Raw genomic sequence first — 21853 nt, forward strand, 5'->3', positions numbered from 1 at the left:
AAGACCCCAATAAGTAGACTGGTAGTGTTATTATGTATCATCTGGCAGTAAGTTGAAACATTTAAAGTATCTATATTGCTTCCAATCAGATTATCAGTATATTAAAATAATTATCAAGTACACTAGCTATTAAGACATTGGAGATTCCTTAGAAGCTAATTATCATTTTTCTGACTCCACTCCCTTCATACAACACACCATCACTGGTTCCAGCTCTCTTTACACATAGCTTGTGGAAAGCACAGGTGAGGAGGTGGGAAGGATGTTTTTCCCTTATGGAATATGCAGAGGTCCCCTTCAAGCTTTGTTGAGCTCTGACCTCTGTGGGGAATCACTGCTCTAGTCCAGTATTTTCACTTTAGAGATGAGAAAACTGCACCTCAAAGTAAGAAACTTGCCCAAGATTGTCGTGGCACAGCCTGAGTTAAAATGCATTTCCTGACTACTTTCCACTCTATCACACCTTCTCTGTTAGAACAAGAGGACCCTAAGTTTTCTAATGTTGTTTTTGGAAATAGTCTAGATCTTAACATTCTTTTAAAAAATGAAAATGCACAGATGTCTACAGTACAATTTCCCCCCAAGCTGCCACTGAGGATTTTATATTATTAATGCCAAAAAATAGATATATCTTGGTTGCTTGCAACAGAAGGAATAAACAGTAGGCACAAGAGGTGGCAACAGGATTTTTAAGGTCAGGGGGTGGGGTTGCTTTCCCTCATCACAAATTTCTATTTTAAAATGTGCATTCATTAAGTTTGAATGGCAAATGTAATCCTTTTTAAGGAAGTACCTATATTACTCAAAGTATCTGAAAATACCAACATCATGCAATTTTTACAGTTATTAAATACTCTCACTCCATCACGTGGGGGTGGGGTGGGGAGGAAATAAAGACATGTCTTAGCAAAAACAATACAGACAATTCAGGAAACAGTTTAATCGCACCAAAGATATATCCAAAATAAAAATGACACCCAGAAACAACGATTACTTAAAACCACAGAACATTTTAATTCTAAAGAGCTTTAATAAATAAAAAGCCCCACTGTTTCCAAATGTCCATCAAAAAGGGAATGAATAATCAGTCCCATCAGTATTGGGGGAAAATTAAAGGAAAGAAAAAGGAGGGTGGGAGAGATGAAGGTTGATAACTATTCTTTTTCATAAAGATAAAATACTGCTTCCTCAAATAACAACACAATGTCACTTAATGACATGAATAGGCAGGAGGAAAATAACCGTCCATATTTATCTTATATACAGTATTGGGCAATTAAACGCCAGCTGCCTTGTTTAGGAATGGCTTGCTAAAACATTGAAGAAATGAAAGACTTCATCCTTGTCGTAGACTGCCACTTCAGTGGAACATTCGGTGCACACGACTGGGTGATAGATTTCTTCCAGGTCTGTCTCTGCCTGCTCTGCAGCATCTTCAAGGTTGGACCTCATCTTCTTACGGCCCCGCCTCTTCTTCCTGTTCTCTGAGGCTTTGTATCTCAGAACCTCCTCTTTGTTAACAGAACAATTCATCACAAACATTGCTCTATATTGAGTTTTGTATGATTCATGCCTAAGAGGAAAATGAAATGGAGAATTTGGATTTATGTTCTATTTTAATAGTTATCGATTTAGATAAAATTTGAGAACACCAAAAACTTACTGAAATACCAACCAAAGTAAAGACATGGGAACAAAATAGCAAATTTAAAGAAATTTTAAAGAGTTGTTTTATGAATAGGAAGAAACTTTTTAATAGAGAATAACATGAAGAAGAAATATATTCTCTTTTCTACTACTTTAAAAGTAGCTTTTATCTCAGGAAAAAAAACTGATTTGTTCTTCAAATTTAAAATACAGAAGTTGTTCAAAACTTGCCAAATAATGTTTAATCTTTGCCTTTGTCTTTTCCCATTGTGGCCTGAGACTCTGCTCTCTTCTCATTACAGAGGGTGCCATTCTGGTCAACATGTTAGTAAGAGCTACAGGTTTAAAAGTTTAAAGGACTTCTGACTTCATAATATCCACTCGTGGCTACACTCCACTAGTCTAATGAATAGATTGTACTTCCTCTGTTCTCCCCATATACATAATATTCTCCTACTTCTTTTCCCACTTAGTAAGTTGCTCTTCTTCTTCCCCTTGCCCAAACTTGATGCAATAGAAATAGCTGGCTAAAAACAGTCAACTCAAACTGTGCATTCATAAGTTCCAAATATTAATTTACACCTTTACCACAACCTCGACCACCAGGAATTAAGTATGTGCAAACTGGTGCTTCTACAGGTAAAGATATAATCTAACCTTTCAAAGATATAGTCAATCATAAATAGTTCTAGTTTCCTGTGCACATACAAGCATGTGCTTTTGTGACTGTATCTGTCTCAAATCTATAAGAATCCCTCATTACATGTTAATGTGTGTTTTTCTCTTCTCTATATTTATTGTGTATCAGAACAAATCATTTTTCTGAACTGTTTTCTTAAAGAACGCTCTTGGTAGTCTTAAAAATCATTTCCCCAAACTTTAAAATTTCGATTTAAAAAATTTCACGTTTACTCCATTATATTGGAACCTTGCATTAATACGGGATACAATTTTCACCAAGACCAATTTCCACTATTAGATAATAAAACAACTTCTTTTGAGTTTGGGAAACCTGTGTTACAGTTCCTAAGCAACAGAAGCAACTTAAATACAAAGACATTTTCTTCATTTCATAAACAAAGTCTAGGTGTCAACTTACATGCAAAACACTCAAGAGTTCATAAGTAGAGTATAAAAATTAATTGTTGCAGATGATCAGAAACTTCAAGCTAGCTAATAAGAATTAACTATAACTGACTACTCTTTAGGTCCTAGAATAAATCTACCGCCTATATCATCACTTACTTTCAGTTAACTTGAATCACAACATGGACTAAGCTAGCCATTTATAAGGCCACCAACAAAACAAAAAAAAAAAAAACATGATAAGGAAAAGGATTTGGATTAATACAATGAAGGAAAAAGAAACCATATGATCATTTCAAGTGATATAGAAAAAGCATTTGACAAAATTTAACACCTTTTCATGATTAAAAATACTCAATTAACTAGGAATTGAAAGAAATTTCCTCATGGTCATGTATGGTCATGTATGAAGAACCGTAGCTAACATCATATTCAATAGTGAAAGACTGATGCAAATGACAGGATTTCATTCCTTTTTATGGCTGAATTACATTCTATTTTGTATATATACCACATTTTCTTTATCTATTCATCTGTTGATGGATACTTAGGTTGATTCCACATCTTGGCTACTGTGAATAGTGCTGCAATAAACCTGGCCATGCAGATAGCTCTTTGATATATTTCCTTCCTTTTGGATATATACCCAGTAGTGGAATTGGTGGATCATATGGTAGTTCTATTTTTAGTTTTTTGTGGAACCTCCATATTGTCCATCATAGTGGCTGTACTAATTTACACAACAGTATTGTATTACACAACAGTGTAGAAGGGTTCCCCTTTCTCCACATCCTCATCAGCATCCATTATTCTCTGCCTTTTTGACAAAAACCATTTTAACTGGAGTGAGATGATATCTCATTATGGTTCCGACTTGCAATTCTCTGATGATTAGTGATGTTGAGCATTTTTCATATACCTGCTGGCCATTCATATGTCTTCTTTTGAAAAATGTCTATTCAGATCTTTTGCCCATTTTTTAATTGGAATATTTGGGTATTTTTGCTATTGAATTGTTTGAGCTCCTTATATCTCTGGTTATTAATGTCTTGTCAGATGAATAGTTTGCAAATATTTTCTCCCATTCTGTGGGTTGTCTCTTCACTTTGTGATTGTTTCCTTTGCTGTGCAGAAACTTTTTAGCTTGATGTAACCTCATTTGTCTATTTTTGCTTTTGTTACCTGTGCTATTGAGATCTTACCAAAAAATCTTTGCCCAGACCAATGTCCTGGAGCATTTCCTCAATGTTTTCTTCTAGTAATTTCATAGTTTCAGGTCTTAGATTTAAGCCTTTAATCCACTTAGAGGGGATTTTTGTATGTGGTGAGAGACGGGGGTCTAGTTTTACTCATTCTTCTGCATATGGATATCTACTTTTCCCAGCACTATTTATTGAAGACACCATCCTTTCCCCATTGTATGTTCTTGGTGCTTTTGTTGAAGATGAGTTGGCTATAAACATGTGGATTTATATCTGGGTTCTCTATTCTGTTCCACTGGTCTATGTGTCTTGTTTTTATACCAGTATCATGCTAATTTAGTTACTATAGCTTTGTAATATAATTTTAAAGTCAGCTAATGTGACTCCTCCAGCTTTGTTCTTTTTGCTCAGTATTGCTTTGGCTGTTCTGGGTTTTCTGTGGTTCTGTATAGATTTTAGGATTTTTTTTTTCTGTAAAGAATGTCATTGGTATTTTGATACGGATTACAGTGAGTCTTTAAATTGCTTTGGGTAGTGTTCTCATTTTAACAATATTAATTCTTCCAATCTGTAAGTATAGAACATCTTTCCAATTTTTTGTCCTCTTCAATTTATTTCATCAGTGTTTTATAGTTTACCTCGTATAGATCTTTCACATCTTTGGTGAAATTTATTCCTAGGTTTTGTGGTTTTGTTTGTTTTTGAGACAGTCTTTGCTGCTCTTTTGCTAAGTCATGAGTACAGTGGCATCATCATAGCTCACTGCAACCTCAAACTCCTAGGCTCGAGCAATCCTCTTGCCTCAGCTGGGACTACAGGCACACACAACTATGCCCAGCTAATTTCTCTATTTTTTGTAGAGACGGCATCTCACTCTTGCTCAGGCCAGTCTTGAACTCCTGGCCTCAAGCAGTCCTCCTGCCTTTGACCCCCAGAGTGCTAGGATTACAGGCATCAGCCACTGCACCCAGCCAATTTCTAGGTATTTTATATTCTTTGTAGCTATTGTAAATGGGAATGCTTCCTTAATTTCTTTTTCAGATTGATCACTGTTGGCCTGCATAAAAACTACTGGTTTTTGTATGTTGACTTTGTATCCAGCAACTTATACTGAATTTATCAGTTCTAACAGTTTTTTGGTGGAGTCTTTAGGTTTTTCTAAGTATACAATCATATCTTCTACAAACAAGGCTAATTTGACATCTTTCTTTCCAATATGGATGCCCTTTATTTCTTCCTCTTGCCTACTTGCTCCAGCCAGAACTTCTAGTATTATTATATGTTGAATAAAAGTGGTGCAAGTGGGCATCCTTGTCGTGTTCCAGACCTTAGAGGAAAGGCTTTCAATTTTTCCCTGTTCAGTTGTGGGTTTGTCATATATTACTTTTATTATTTTTAGGTATGTTCTACACCTCGTTTGTTGAGGGCTTTTATCATAAAGAGATGTTGAATTTTATCAAATGCTTTTCAGCATCTATAGAAATCATCATATTGTTTTAGGCATAGTGGCGCATCCCTGTAGTCCCAGATACTTGGGAGGCTGAGGCAAGAGGATCACTTGAGCCTAGGAGTTTGAGGTTGCTGTGCAGTACAATGACGTCACTACACTCTAGCTGAGGTGACAGAGTGAGACTCTGTCTCCACAAAAAAAAAAGAAAAAAGAGTTATGTTGTTTAATTTCCATGTGCTTGAGTATTCTCCAAGGTTCCTCTTGTTATTGATTTCTAGGTTTATTCCATTGAGGTCAGAAGAGATACTTGATATGATTTCTACTTTTTTTAATCTGTTGAGACCTGTTTTGTGGCCCAAGATATGGTCTGTTCTCGAGATGTTCCACATGCTAACGAAAAGAATATATATTCTGCAGCAGTTAGGTGAAATGTTCTGTAAATGTCAGTTAGGCCTATTTGGTCTAGTGTATAGCTTAACTCTGATGTTTCTTTATTGATTTTCTGTCTGGATGATCTGTCCATCACTGACAATGGGGTGGTGAAGTCCCCTACTAATAATGCATTGCAGTCCATCTCTCCCTTTAGATCTACTAATGTTTGCTTTATATACTTGGGAGCTCTGGTGTTGGGAGTATAGACATTTGTAACTGTTATATGCTCTTGCTGAATTGACCCTTTTTATCATTATATAGTCACCTTCTTTGTCTCTTTACAGTCTTTGATTTTGTCTATTTTACCTAGGTATAACTACTTCTGCTCTTTTTTTGGTTTCCAGTTACATGGATTATCTTTTTCCAGCTCTAACTTTCAGTCTATGTGTGTCTGTATAGATGAAGTGGGTTTCTTATAGACAGCACATAGTCAAGTCTGGTTTCTTTATCCACTCTATGACTTTTAATTGGAAAATTGAGTCCATTTACATTCAGTGTTATTATTGATAAGTAAGGACTTATTACTGCCATTTTGTTTCTTGTTTTCTGGTTGTTTTATAACTCCTCTCTTCCTTTCTTCCTGTTTTCCTTTGTGGTTAAATGACATTCTCTGGTAGTATGTTTTAATTCACTGCTTTCTGTTTTTAGTGAATCTATTATAAGTTTTTGCATTGTGGTTACCATGAGGCTTACAAAAAACCTTATACATATAACAAGTTATTTTAATGTGATGACAACTTATCCTAGATCACAAATACAACAGAAACAAACAATTTAAAAAAACCTCAAGGCTGGGTGCAGTGGCTCTTGTCTGTAATCCTAGCACTCTGGGTGGCGAAGGCAAAAGAGGATCTCTTGAGGTTAGGAATTCGAGACCAGCCTGAGCAAGAGCAAGATCCCGTCTCTACTAAAAACAGAAAAAATTAGCTGGGCGTGGTGGTATGCCCCAGTAGTCCCAGCTACTGGGGAGGCTGAGGCAGGAGGATCACTTGAGCCCAGGAGTTAGAGGCTACAGTGAGCTATCATGCCACTGCACTCCAACCTGGGCAAGAGAGCAAGACTCTTGTCACAAAAAAAAAAAGAAGATAGGTCTGGCCGTGGTGAATTCTCTCAGCTTTCGTTTGTCTTTCTCTCTCCATATTTAAAGGATAGCTTTGCTGGATACAGTATTCTTGAATGGCAGTGTTTTTTTGCCTTTCAGCACTTTGAAAATGTCATTTCACTCCCTCTTGGCCTATATGGTATCCATTGAGAAGTCTGTTGCCAGATGAATTAGAGCTCTTTTATGTTATATTTTACATATCCTTTTATGTTTCTTTTCTCTTGCTTTTAGAATCCTTTCTCCTTGAGAGTTTATTATATGCCTAGGGGTAGTTTTATTTTTGGTTGAATCTGTTTGGTGGTCTCTGACCTTCCTGCACCTGGATATTTATCTTCTTCTTGAGATTTGGAAAGTTCTTTGTTGTTATTTCTTTGAATAAGCTTTCTAACCCTGGTTCTTGCTCTACTCCCTCTTGAACACCAATAATTCTTAGTTGGTCTTTTGCAGTAATTTTTCTATATCTTGTAAGCAGATCTTCATTCCTTTTCATTCTTTTTTCTTTCTCCTGTGTGTTTTCAAATAGCCTGTCTTTGAGCTCACTGATTCTCTCCTCTGCTTGATCCATTCTGCTGAGAGCCTCTAATGAATTTCCCAGCACAGCAAATATATTTCTCAGTTCCAAGATTTGTTTGATTTTATCATTTCAATCTCTTTGTTAAATATCTCTGATAAATTTATGAATTGCCTTTCTGTGTTGTCTTGAGATCACTGAGTTTTCTTAAAATTGCTATTTGAAATTCTTGATTAGAGAGTTCACATACCACATTCTGGTTAGGGTCAGTCACTGGTTCCTTGCTTTGCCTGTTTGAGGAGGTCATGGCTCCTTGTTTGCTGTTGTTTCTTGTGGATATATGCCTACATCTTTGCACTGAAGGATTATTTATTCTGGTCTTCTTGGTCTAGCTTGTTTTGGTTTTTATTAAATATGTTTTCTTAAGAGAGTCTTTATAATTTTTGAATTTCTTTTTTTTTTTTAAATTTTTTTGCTAGGTCACTACCTCCTTTCTGGCACTATATGGTGCCTTAAGCCCACGTTTGCCTCAGCTCTAGTAAACAATTGGAGCACTGCCCATCCCAAATGGGGAAGGTCCCAAAGGGCACATCCCAGTAGTGTGGGAAGGCTGGCTAGCGGTTCGTGTCCAAGGGACCTACAGACCAAACCTCCTACAGTGTGATGCTGCTGAACAGCCACTCTGATTTGGTTTCTCCTTTGGCCAAGTCACAAAGCAGAGTTTCCAGGTCTAGGGATGGTAGTCCCACCTCCCTCCTTTGTCTCTGGCTGTTCTCAGGGATATTTTCCTTTCAGGCACTCACGATGCTTCCTGTGGGTTAAGGCAGGGACACGCCTCCTGCCAGGGAACCCAAAATGGCACAGAAGCTGGCTGTTCATCTTTTTTTTTTTGAGTCTCACTCTGATGCCCTGAGTAGAGTGCCGTGGCATCAGCCTAGCTCACAGCAACTTCAAGCTCCTAGGCTCAAGCGATCCTCCTACCTCAGCCTCCCAAGTAGCTGGGACTAAAGGCACTCACCATGACACCCAGCTAATTTCTCTTATTTTTTGTAGAGACAGGGTCTTGCTCTTGCTCAGGCTGGTCTCAAACTCCTGAGCACAAGCTATCCTCCCGCCTCGGCCTCCCAGAGAGGTAGGATTACAGACGTGAGCCCCTGCACCCAGCCATGGTTGTCCATCTCGATCTCACTTTTTCCAGTGCAGAAACTGTGAGTGGGGGTAATTTTTCCACTTGCTTGGTGCTGGGCAGACTGGAGGGAGGGGTGACACAAAAAAAATATGAAAGTCTGATTCTCTTACTGTCTGCTCAAAGCCTTTTCACTTCTCCGTGGCCCTTGAAATTGTCTCCTCCTTATATTGGAGATCTGGGATATTGGTGGTGATAATCTCGGCACTGTATATTTTGGTTTGAGTTTTCTGGGGAGAAAGTGAAACCAGCTTGCTTCTATGCCACCATTTTGGACTAGAAAACCTATATTTAATAGAACTATGTATAACCAAAATTATTTGTATTAATATTAGTTACGTAACACCAAGGACATGAGTACAGAACCTTATCAGAGTTTCTGAGTACCTTGAAAGTCTGTTTCTTATTTAAACAAAGGACCACCAAGCTGGCTTTTGTTTTTTGGGGGGGCATGTGTGTAACCTTCATCCATTACCTTTGGCAATCAAGGCACAGTGTGGTCATGCAGGCAGGGCAATTCAAGACAGCATCACTATTTGGAACAGGTTGTTGTTGACGTGGTCTCTGTAGTCCAAAGCCATGATAACTAGAACAGAAGAAGAAAGTGTGGGGAAAAATACAATAAAGCCAGATCTTGGTTTCTAATACTACTCTACAATAAAAAGAATAGTACTCCTCAGAGAAATGGCCAATTCTAGGAATGAGGAATATAAGATGAATCTGAAGCACCTTGAAGTGTCAGAAAGTGAGGAACTGCTCAAGAAAACAAGAACAAAACAATGAGGGGTTATGGCAAAGGAAACAGGAGCCAACTGAAAGAGCTCCCAATGGTCAAAGCTGAAACAATTTGAGCAACACAACAAAGTAGTACTGGATTATAACCCAAAGTATAAAATACCCATGAGTTCATGCTAATATAAATGACTGAATAAATATATAAATGGGGGAGAACAAACAAATCTCCCATACAGAAGAATTCCAAATAATTTATGAAGATACTCTCCCCTCAAGATGTTGGAGCATAACTCCCCACTCTTTTAAGTCCTGGCTGCACATAGTGATTTCCTTCCAAAGAGTATAGTATGAAAGGGGGGAAAGAATAACTTTACAGTAGAGAAACCTGGCAAATACTACTCAGCCAGGTGATCAAGGTCAATATCAACATGCAAAAATCATGTTGGTAGCATGTACCCTTGATACAATGTGATGAATATGGCTCTATACTTCTGTGTTCTTGTATTCTTCCTACTAAAAATACATAATCCCTATCTAATTATGAGAAAAACATCAGATGAATTCCAACAGTGGGGCCTTCTACAATACATGTGACTAGAACTCCTTAAAGCACTCAAGGTCATTAAAAGCAAGGAAGTCTGAGAAATTGACACAGTCAAGAAGAACCTAAGGAGATATGACAACTCTAATCGGGTATCCTACATGGGATCTTGAAACAGTAAACGGACATTACATGAAAACTAAGGAAATCTGAAAAAACTACGGACTTCGGATAATAATGTATCAATATTGGTTCATTAATTGTGATAAAGGTACTGTACTAATGTAAGATTGTTAACAATAAGGGAAACTGTCTTTGAGTGGGGGGGGTTGTGTGTGTGTGTGTGTGTGTGTGTGTGTTATTAGGGTGGGGAGGTGGTATATGGGAACTCTTTGTATTATCTGCTCAATTGTTCTCTAAAAAGTATATATATATATATATATATATATATATATTTAAAGACTTCAAGTAAGTTCCTGAAAATACTGAACAAAAGACAAATCATTTGCCATTACTTCCTAAACTCTTTAAATGCCTGTAGGAAAAAATACTGAAAACATGGTATATATTTTACAACTATTAAATACGTCCAATACCTAGCAAATTTCAAAACAAAAACCACAAGAAAGTAACTTCATTCATTCATCCAATAGATGTTTACGGAGTGTTCATCTGACAATGTGCAAGACGCTAGCAATACAGCACTGAACAGGCCAGGCTTGACCACTGCCCTCAAGGTGCTTAAAAGGTAGTGAATTCATCATTTGAAGTTAATTTCTGTGGTCTTAAAAGGCAACTACTGCTTGATGCAGGAATGTAAATAACAAGTCAACAAAATGTTATTTCTTCTCAAGATTATATAACAATGAAAATACATTCTATCTTATGTCACCAAATTTTATTACCAGAATTGGGAGCTAGACTGCAATCTCTCTGACCAACACAATATCACTCGTCACCTTTAAAACATTCATTCATTTCACACTATAGGTGATGGAAAAATATTCATTAAATAAATGCAAAGGACAATTAAGGAAGCAGTGCATAGGTGAAACAGGGATAGGACAAAAAGACAAAGTGGTAGAGTAGACTAAAAGGCAGTATACAAAGACCCCCCCACACACCAACATCAATCCCTCCAGACTTGAAAAATACAGATTCTTGAACCCCACCTTAGGTGAATCAAAACCTCCTAGAGTAGGACTCAAGGGCTTGCATTTCAATCTTCCCAGACAATTGTGAAGCACAGCCAAGTTGGGGAAGCAATGGGTAATAGCGACAAGTTGCCTATCTTTTAATTTTATGACAAATCAGCCTTTATATAAAAATCCAGTCTCTAAACTGTTGTATATTACTGGTGAGAATGTAAAATGGTCCAGTTGCTGTGGAAAAGAGTTGGTGGTTTCTCAACAAGTTAACTAACTACAGAAGTAACGTAAGATCCAGCAATTCTACTCCTAGATGTAGTGTATACCCAAAAGAAATGAAAGCAGGAACTCAAAGAGATGCTTGTACACCAATGCTGATAGCAACACAATTCACAATGGTCAAAAGTGTGTTGGCCAGGCACAGTGCCTCATGCCTATAAACCTAGCACTCTGGGAGGCAGAGGTGGGAGGATCACTTGAGGTCAGGAGTTCAAGAACAGCCTGAGCAAGAGTGAGAGCCCATCTCTATGAAAAATAGAAAAAATTAGCCTGGTGTGGTGGTGCACACCTGTAGTCCCAGCTACTTGGGAGGCTGAGGCAAGAGGATTGCTGGAGCCCAAGAGTTTGAGGTTACAGTGAGCTATGACGATGCCACTGCACCCTAGACCAGGCAGCAGAGCAAGACCCTGTCTCAAAAAAAAAAAAGGGACTAATATATGTTAAAAACGTAGATGAGGCCGGGCGCGGTGGCTCACGCCTGTAATCCTAGCACTCTGGGAGGCCGAGGCGGGTGGATTGCTCAAGGTCAGGAGTTCGAGACCAGCCTGAGCGAGACCCCGTCTCTACTAAAAATAGAAAGACATTATATGGACACCTAAAAATCTATACAGAAAAAATTAGCCGGGCATAGTGGCGCATGCCTGTAGTCCCAGCTACTCGGGAGGCTGAGGCAGTAGGATCGCTTGAGCCCAGGAGTTTGAGGTTGCTGTGAGCTAAGCTGACGCCACGGCACTCACTCTAGCCTGGGCAACAAAGTGAGACTCTGTCTCAACAACAAAAAAAAAAAAAAAAAAAAAAAAAAAAAAACGTAGATGAAACTCAAGAACGTTATGCCCAATGAAAGAAGCCAGATAAGACAGGCCATATATTGTATAATATCCCATTTATATGAAATATCTAGAATAAGTAAATCCACAGAGACGGAACACAGATCAGGCTGGGCGCGGTGGCTCACGCCTGTAATCCTAGCACTCTGGGAGGCCGAGGTGGGAGGATTGCTCAAGGTCAGAAGTTCGAGACTGGCCTGAGCAAGAGTGAGACCCCGTCTCTACTAAAAATAGAAAGAAATGATCTGGACAGCTAAAAATATATAGAGAAAAATTAGCCGGGCATGGTGGCACATGTCTGTAGTCCAAGCTACTTGGGAGGCTGAGGCAAAAGGATTGCTTAAGACCAGGAGTTTGAGGTTGCTGTGAGCTAGGCTGACGCCACAGCACTCTAGCCCGGACAACAGAGCCAGACTCTGTCTCAAAAAAAAAAAAAAAAAAAAAAAAAAGAACACAGATCAGTGGTTACCAGGAACAAGGAGGGGGTGGAGAGAAACCACTGAACAGTATAGGGTTTCCTTTTGGGATGATGAAAACAGTTTGAAGCAAGATAAAGGTAGTAACTGCACAAACACTGTAAGTATAAGTGTACTAACTGTCACTGAATTGTTCACTTTTAAAGTAGGTGATTTAGTTACATGAATTTCACCTCAATTTTTTAAAAATCAAATTTGTAAACAGTTAAAAAGAACAATTTGGATTCTAAACATAACATCTACTCGCATCCACATAAACTCTTAATCTCAAAGTAATTTAAAATTGTGTCTATTTGGAAAAAAGTCAGCTTTGTTTCTTGAATAAAGAGTGTGACTAAAGCAGTTTGAATTCAACAACAATTTTTAAAAATAAATGGACTAAAATTTGCTGGTTATTTTCGAAATAAACCAGTTTTTTTCTCAAACTTCTTTGTTTATGTGTGTATATAAACATACATACATATATATATTCAAAACGTGAATATAGTAAAAATCATCTTTCAGTCATATTTTTCTAAAGATTCTAAATATTAAATTTAAGTTCTTACCCCCTTCTCTGTGCATCAACCCAGGCCTGATCTCTGTTATCTTTTTCAGGATCATATAGTAATTCATCATTTGTTGGAATCCTGTGTTGTTTCTTCTTTTTTTTCTTGGTCACTTGTGCTAATTTCGAAAATGTTAAGGATATGGCTAAGTATCATGTCTAAAGTTCATATTTCTTTAATATAAAATGAAGAATCTCATTTCCCAAGCTATATATTCATTTATATTTTCCTTAAAAAATTTTTAAAACTCTTCCTCCAAATAAAGTTCTTGTCCAATTAATGAGGCATTAAAATAAAGATGACAGAGGAAGCAAAAATTGTTTCTTCACCAAACACTGGTATCTCAATGACTGAGTTCACATAACTCGAATTCAGAGTCTCAAAAAAGCCACTCGAAGCAAGCCAGGAATAGAAACTATTTTTGATGAATAAATCCTCCGCAACTTAAATCTGAGAATGCTAGCTGGAAAAAAACCAAACTTCTCCACAAGTTCCTATATATAAAATGCTACTGGAATCAAAACAAAAATATTTCAAAAATCAATGAAAAAAAACTATGGCCATCTATACACACTAGACTTTTTAAATGTACCCTAGCAGGTCAATATTTAAAAATACATAAAGATATAAAAAAGTTCCTTACCATATAAATTTGTTATTTGTATATTCTAATGTAATTACTGATTAGTTTTTGTTCTTGTCATTATGTTCAACTTTGCTCAAATTTTATAAAAAAAATCAATTTCAAAAAACATAGATGCTGACTAAAAAGCAATGCACAGGCTGGGCACAGGGGTTCACATGTAATCCTAGCACTCCGGGAGGCCGAGGCAGGAGGATCGCTTAAACCCAGGAGTTTGAGGCTGCTGTGAGCTAGCATAATGCCATGGCACTCTACTCAGTGCAACAGAGTGAGGCACTGTCTCAAAAAAATAAAAAATTAATAAAAATAAAAAATAAAAAGTAATGCACAGGCCAGGCGCAATGGCTCACGCCTATAATTCTAGCATTCTGGGAAGCCGAGGCAGGGGGACCAAGGCTTCAGGCCAGGAGTTCAAGACCAGCCTAATCAAGAGCGAGACCCCTTGCTCTGCATAATCAGTGAAAAAAAGAAAAAAAAAAAAAAAAAAAAGAAAAAGAAGAGCAAGACCCTGTCTCTACCAAAAATAGAAAAAATAAGCCAGGCGTGGTGGTGCTCGCTATAGTCCCAGCTACTCAGGAGGCTGAAGTAGGAGGATGCTTGAGCCCAGGAGTTTGAGGTTGCAGTGAGCTGTAATGATGCCACTGCACTCCAGCCAGGGCAACAGAGTGAAACTCTGTCAAAAAAAAAAAAAAAGGCAGCAGCAGCAGCGATGCATTAGGAAAAATTCTGCAGGAAGATAAAAATATTGAAATTATTTGCAGGTGTGAAAACAAATGTTGCTGTTCTAAGGAACCTACAGGGAGATGGAGTCCAAGAGCCCTGAGGAGGGGAGGTATTGAGTAAGGACATATTCTCCCTTTCCCTAGGTACACCTACACAGCACCATTGTTTGTGTCCTGTCCTCATATGCCTGCATCCCCACCTTTTCTTATCAATCAATCCTGCTTTTGTTTTCACATCAATGGCATGCAATTTCCTACAAAATAAAACTCAGAGAGAAATCCTAAAATCAAATAATTGTTAGGTAAATCTTTCTCATAAAATATAAGGTAAATATGTTATTTACCTGCTTTGTCTTCATCCTCAGAATCAGAATCAAAATATATATCATCATAGTACTTTGTCGGAGCTGTTCCAACTTTCACCTTTCCTGAAGAGGAGCCTATTCAAACCAGAAGTGAAGTTTACAAACTAAACCATACATAATTCACAAGGAAAAAAACTCCACATATTCTTCTATCACCTCAAAGTAATATCAACTCATACACACTCTCATCTGGATGATGAAATATTTTCACACCAATGACTTACTCAATTTCTATGTCCTATGCAATTATAGAGAACTGCCCCTCCTTTATTTATTTATTTATTTATTTATTTTTTGAGACAGAGTCTCACTCTGTTGTCCCGGCTAGAGTGCCATGGCATCAGCCTAGCTCACAGCAACCTCAAATTCCCAGGCTCAAGCAATCCTTCTGTCTCAGCCTCTCGAGTAGCTGGGACTACAGGCATGCGCCACCATGCCCGGCTAATTTTTTCTATATATATTTTTAGTTGTCCAGCTAATTTCTTTCTATTTTTAGTAGAGACAGGGTCTCACTCTTGCTCAGGCTGGTCTCAAACTCCTGAGATCGAGCGATCCTCCCGCCTTGGCCTTCCAGAGTGCTAGGATTACAGGCGTGAGCCACCGTGCCCAGCCACCCCTCCTTGAAGCATTACAAATCTTGAGAAAATTATCCTCTCTCCCTTCCCACAAATCCAATTAAATATTCTCAGGTCTCCAGCATTACGTATCTCTACCTTTCACCCATGCAGTATGCCATGGAGAACAGAAAGTAAACATCTTGTTCTAAGAGACATCAGTAGAAAGAGGATAAGAACCCTACAAGAAAGCAAGGGGAATGAGTCAAAGATACACTCTCCCTCTCTCCTCAGTTGTGCCCACTGCCATAACATGCCTCCATCCCTACTTCTTCCTCTTAATTAACATCTCCCTTCATTTTTATTATATTACTACCATATGATTTCAATTCATTAATACACAGCATATCAACATGGAAACCAACACCAAGGAGTCCTACTTTTACAAACCAGTTTTCAGGTCAGGTATGTTTTACATAAAGACCAAGTATCAAAATGAAGTGTTAATATGTTCTATTACTTACTAAAATGAGACAGGGATCTGTGGTGACACATCATTAAATATGCTGTATCAGTGCCATTTAACCCTAAAAACATCTCTATAAGTTTGTGTGTCTTTTTTTATCCTAGATAAAAACTGCACAAGGAAATCATGCAAGTTAACAGTATTAAATAGTCTCTTTCCAAGAACACAGGATACTTCTCTGTAGTCATCAAAGAAAACTCCAGCACTGATTGCCAAAAACATTTATCCTTTAACTCAATAAATATTTATTCAGCATCTACTGAAAGCGTTGGGGACACAAAAGAGTATAAATAAGGTTCCCGCCCTTATGGAGCTTACAAAAATATATATGAAAATTGAACCAAAAGTTACCTGTTCCCAGGGAGGATAACTTGTCCTCCATCGTTTTTATGGTAGAATTTAATTCAGCTTCCATTTCTTTTTCAAATTCATCTTCACTAGATGATTCACTTTCTCCAGTAAGACATTCTCTGATGAGTTTTCGTTTCTGGTCGGGAGTTCCATGTAAAAGCACATCCACTTCATCTTCGGAGCTAGTATACATTTAAATCGGAAAGAATACGAATATTAAAATATTAAAGTAACTTAAAACTCCCATCATCTCACTGTCCAATAACAATTTTAAGTTTCACAAGGTTGCATTTGATATACCTACCACACTACACAGCTATTCTTCCTTAATAGATCAACCAGTTCTGCTATTTCCAAATATATTTTTAATGTCTACGTACATTTCCTCTTATGGACACTGCACATTTCTAAACTTTTTGCTATTAAACACTACAATGATCATCTCTGTACACGTAATTTTGTTTCTATTGATTTCCTTAGGATAAATATCTAAAATTAGATACCAACATCTTTCTGACTTCTTGTATTATCACACTGCATTCAAAAGCATTGCACCAATTCAAATCTCATCAGCAATGAAAAGTTGACTTCATGAAATTGGGAGTTTTAAAAAAATTCTGATGGCCGGGTGCGGTGGCTCACGCCTGTAATCCTAGCACTCTGGGAGGCCGAGGCCAGTGGATCATTTGAGCTCAGGAGTTCAAGACCAGCCTGAGCAAGAACAAAACCCCATTTCTAGTAAAAAAAAAAAATAGAAAGAAATTAGCTGGACAACTAAAAATATATAGAAAAATATAGACGGGCATGGTGGCGCATGCCTATAGTCCCAGCTACTTGGGAGGCTGAGGCAGTAGGATCACTTGAGCCCAGGAGTTTGAGGTTGCTATGAGCTAGGCTGACGCCATGGCACTCTAGCCCGAGCAACAAAGGAAGACTCTGTCTCAAAAAAAAAAATAAAGTAAAAAAATAAAAAATTCTGGATACTTATATAAGACTTAATATACATAATTAATATACAGCTAATATATACACATAAAATATGTTAAGCGACAGTAAATAAATATTATAGTTTAAAAGGCACAGTGCTACAGAGAACTATAAAAAGAGAGAAAGCTAAATGATATTCCAAGTTCTCCTAAGCAATTTCTGCCAATTTACTTTGCCTTCTGTGCCTGGGTTTGCCCACCAATATTAGTATGACAGGATTAAACCAGATATCAGGAAGAATGAAATGTTATCAAAATGAATTGAATGCCTAAGACATTTCTATTATAATCAACAGTACATAAATAATGCTCATTTATTCATGAATTGATGGATAGTTACAGACTATTCCTGACTTTTGCTTCTCTATTTGCTCTTACAGAACAATGTTTTTGAGGCTCTTATAGAAGGTAAATCAGAAAAATGCAATCCATACTAATTAATTTTGCTAATGATAGAGGCCTTAGCCAGATTCTATTCCCAAGAAAATTCCCATTCTGACCAGTAGGCTCCCTTTCTCCATTACCACCATGTACACTCAGGTCCTCTTAACTCTGCCTGTACCACCACATCCTAAAGACCTCCAGGCCTCCAGACTCTGTTTTATGTCATCGTACCCTTAATCCTACTGCCAGAATGTTATTCCTAAAGAACTCTGATCACATCATTACCCAACTCAGAAGCCTTCTTCCATTGCCAAATCTCTGGGCATAGCATTCAAAACAGCCTTCCACAATCTGGCTCCAACTTATCTTTTCAAGCCTACCTCCCACTACCCTCTATATACGCCACTGGTTCTCAACTGGGGGCAATTTTGCTCTCCTCCCCACCACCAGGGAACATTTGGCATGGCTAGAGACATTTTTGATTCTCACAACTGAGGGAAGAGGGAGGGGATACTGACATCTACTGGGTAGAGGCCAGGGGTACTGCAAAACATCTTACATGCACAAGGCAGCCCCCCACAACAAAGAATTATCTGACCCAAAATGTCAGTGCTGCCAAGGTTAAGAAACTCTGATCTATCCTATATTCCAGTGTTTCCAAAGTGGGGGACATAGCAGATTATTTTAAGTAGGAGCAGAATGGACAGCTCACTAAATAACATCAAATCCATCGCTGGTGGGAATGTAAAATGGTACAGCCACTGTGGACAACTTGGCAGTTTCTTATAAAACTAAACATGTAACTACCACACAACCCAGCAATTGCACTCCTGGGCATTGATCCCAGAGAAATGAAAACTTATGTTCACATAAAAACCTATACATGAACGCTTATAGTTTTATTCACACTAGCCAAAACTGGAAACAATCCAGATATCCTTCAATGAATGAATTGTTAAACTATGGAATACTACTCAGCAATAAAAAAGGAACAAACTATTGATACATGTAACCTGGATGACTCTCCAGATAATCATGCTGAGAGAAAAATGCCAATCCTGAAGATTACATACTGCATGATTCCATTTATATAACATTATAGAAATGCAGAATAGATTAGTGGTTCCCAAGGGTTAAGAAGGGTGTGAGGTGGGAAGGAAGTGGACATAACTATAAAAGAACAGCAAGACGGATTCTTGTGGTGATGGAATGTTCTGTATCTTGACTGTATTAATGTCTATATCCTGGCTGTGATACCACACTGTATTTTGTAGTATAACATTGGAGGAAACTGGGTAAAGGGTACACAGATCTCTATTATAATATTTTTTGGGTGAGGAAAAAGATAATATTTCTTAAAACTGCATGCGACTCTACAATAACCTCAAAATAAAAAGTTTAACTTAAAAAAATTGAATCAAGCCAGGCATTGTGACACTCGCCTATAGTCCCAGCTACTCAGGAGGCTCAGGCAGGACGATCTCTTGAGCCCAAGGAGTTTGAGGTTACAGTGAGCTACGATGACACCACTACACTCTATCGAGGGCAAAAGAGTGAGACTGTCTCAAAAAAAAAAAAAGGAAATTGAACAATTGAACCCTGCTTCTCACTCTCCCCTTTAAAAAAATAAATAATTTTTAAAAAATTGAATCAAAAATTTAAAATAGACCAGGCATAGTGGCTCACGCTTATAATCCTAGCACTTTAGAAAGCCAAGGTGGGAGGATTGCTTGAGGTCAGGAGTTCAAAACCAGCCTGAGCAAGAGCCAGACCTGTCTCTACGAAAAATATAAAAACTAGCCAGGCATGGTGGCAGGGCCTGTAGTCCCAGCTGCTCCGGAGGCTGAGGCAGGAGGATCACTTAAGCCCAGGAAGTTTCAGGATGCAGTGAGCTATGATGATGCCACTGCACTCTAGCCTAGGCAACAGAGTAAGACTCTGTCTCCAAAAAAAATTTTTTATCCACAAGACTTGTCAAAAAGAAAAAATATAAAAAAATAAAAATAAAATTTTTAAATAGTTTATAAATACGATCTGCTGACAGCTTCATAAATAGCTAAATTTGCCTGGGAAATCTCTTGGCAACATAACTTCAAATTTGTCCCACGTAGGACAAATTCCTTTTCTCTGGAAATTTCCACAGAACTTAATTTGTACCTATCTCAGGCCAACATTTTCTACAGTGCTTTTCCAAAATATATAATTTATCTTATTATCCCACATTGTAACCCTGTGGAAGAAAAAGATCCTATGATTTATCTGGGCAGCTCAGCGCAAACATATAATAGTCAAAGAAAAGCCTAGTTAATATTCCCTTATTTCTGTTATGGCAGTTTAGTCTTCAAGACAGGCACTTCACAGTAAGACACGTGAGCCTCACAGCAAACTTATGTTTTATATTAGGTTATATAACTTAGATCTCTATGTTATTTTATGTCCATTTTATAGATGTGAAACTGAAGATAAGTGACTTGCTTTCAGTCACTCTGCTAAGCTGTAGAGGCAGGTTTCGATCTTATGGCTTTTGAAGATTTACGCGGGGTTCCCTGTGATTCCGGAATATCCCTCTTCTCAGCCAGTGTCGGGCCTGCCTCCCCGGGGGCTGCGTGACCCCACCAGGAACCCCCCACTGGCCTCCTACAAGTGACAGTACGGCGCAAGAGGCGCCCGAGCCGCTAGGCCGAGGGTCCGCAAAGGCTCAGCAGGCGCAACGAGTGGAGGCGGCCAACGACTGGCCTCGAGGGCCAGGGTTGGACAGAGGCCCACCTGCTCAAAGCTGGCTCCTCGTCGCTGGGCTCTTCAACCGCGTAAGGGTCGTAGTCGTCCAGGAGCCGGTTCATGGTGGCCTACGGAGGCCTACACCCTCCTCAGGCGACGGGCAGCGTCTGTTTACTCCGTAGGACCCGTCCCTAAAGTATCTCCGACGCCACTTCCGCCTGCACTTCCGAGTGCTCCCTGCGCGCCTGCGCAGACCGTCCCAGTGCTCACGCGGGCGGAAGAAGGGGCGGGCGGAAGAGGCGGGTCCTAGCCCCCGCGCTAACCTCAGCGTCTACTACCTACAGGAAAACAACGGCTAAAAGATAATAATCAGCACTCTTGTGACCGTCTCTGAGATGAACAGTCTACGTGTCTCACGTCACTTACGAAGCAGAAATCTCGATGCTGAGGGACACGTAGCATGAAACCCAATACGTCCTCAGACCCCAGCGCCCAACGTCTCTCCAGTTCTTCTGCCTGCCTTTCACCGCGCGGCTCCCAGCCGCGCCTTCATGCTGTTCACTCCTCAATCTGACTGCGGCCTCTACTGTCTGTCGAAAAGTTGCCTATTTTCCTCCTCTTCCCAGTCCCAACTTTTGCTCAGCCCTCATCCGACTCCATTGGATACTTAAGGAGACGAAGTACATGACAGCCTCTTGATCGGGAAGCGGCTTGCTCTCCTGGTTCTGTACCATACTACATTCAGGTTTATGCCTCCTACTGGAACATCTCTCCCCTCTTCCTTATTACCCCATCCAGATTACTCCCCCCTCCGCATCTGGCCCCTGCCCTCTCCTCCAATACTGTCAGATTTAAGGGTGCCTGCTAGATACCTCCACCTGATGCACCACTGGCAACTCAAACTCAATGTGGCCCAAACCTAACTCATCATCTTCCACCCCATTCCTATACCTTAGCCTTTAGCTACTTTTGACTCATGTTATCTCCGCCATCCTTACAATGACTACAGACTGAAAGTCCCCGAATCTTGGCTCCTTTGTTCCTCCACGAGCTCTCAATTTCCAAGCCTTGTAGATCTCTTAGCAATGTCTCTCTCATCCACATCCCATCTCCCAGCCCTCACCTTTGGTTATTGATACAGGCTCCTAATCAACAGCCTCATTTGCTTTTTTCCTCTCCAGTCATGCTGCTCTCCACTGACAGAGTGATCCTCTTCCAGACAGCTCTGCTCTGAATGATTCCCTCCCTGAACAGGTCCTCATATTTCACCTTTACCTGCTGAATCTGTTCACCTTAGCCTGTGATATTCTTGGCCCTTGGCCCTCCACAATATGGTTTAATCCATCGTGCCAAACTGATTTCCCACTACACTCCCCACACATATCCAGCACAATTTGCTGATTCCAGAATATATGTTATGCCTTTCCACTAGGC

The 21853-nt window shown here is 39.0% G+C and overlaps 1 protein-coding gene across 2 annotated transcripts; it reads right to left on the minus strand.

The window, feature by feature from the left end:
* Positions 1-881: 881 nt before the first annotated feature.
* EAPP (E2F associated phosphoprotein) lies at positions 882-20612 on the minus strand. Of its 2 annotated transcripts, XM_069464161.1 has the most exons (6): positions 20468-20612; positions 16332-16513; positions 14880-14975; positions 13171-13288; positions 9092-9202; positions 888-1573 (listed from the first exon to the last, which is right to left on the minus strand). In XM_069464161.1, the coding sequence occupies exons 1-6, from the start codon at positions 20539-20541 to the stop codon at positions 1297-1299; spliced, it is 858 nt and encodes a 285-aa protein (XP_069320262.1). In that variant the 5' UTR covers positions 20542-20612; the 3' UTR covers positions 888-1296. The 2 variants fall into 2 exon arrangements, with proteins under 2 accessions (XP_069320269.1, XP_069320262.1); XM_069464168.1 differs by lacking the exon at positions 13171-13288 and having other exon boundaries at positions 882-1573.
* Positions 20613-21853: the final 1241 nt, after the last annotated feature.

The sequence above is a fragment of the Eulemur rufifrons genome, chromosome 2, assembly GCF_041146395.1.
Source record: "Eulemur rufifrons isolate Redbay chromosome 2, OSU_ERuf_1, whole genome shotgun sequence".
Lineage (NCBI taxonomy): Eukaryota > Metazoa > Chordata > Mammalia > Primates > Lemuridae > Eulemur > Eulemur rufifrons.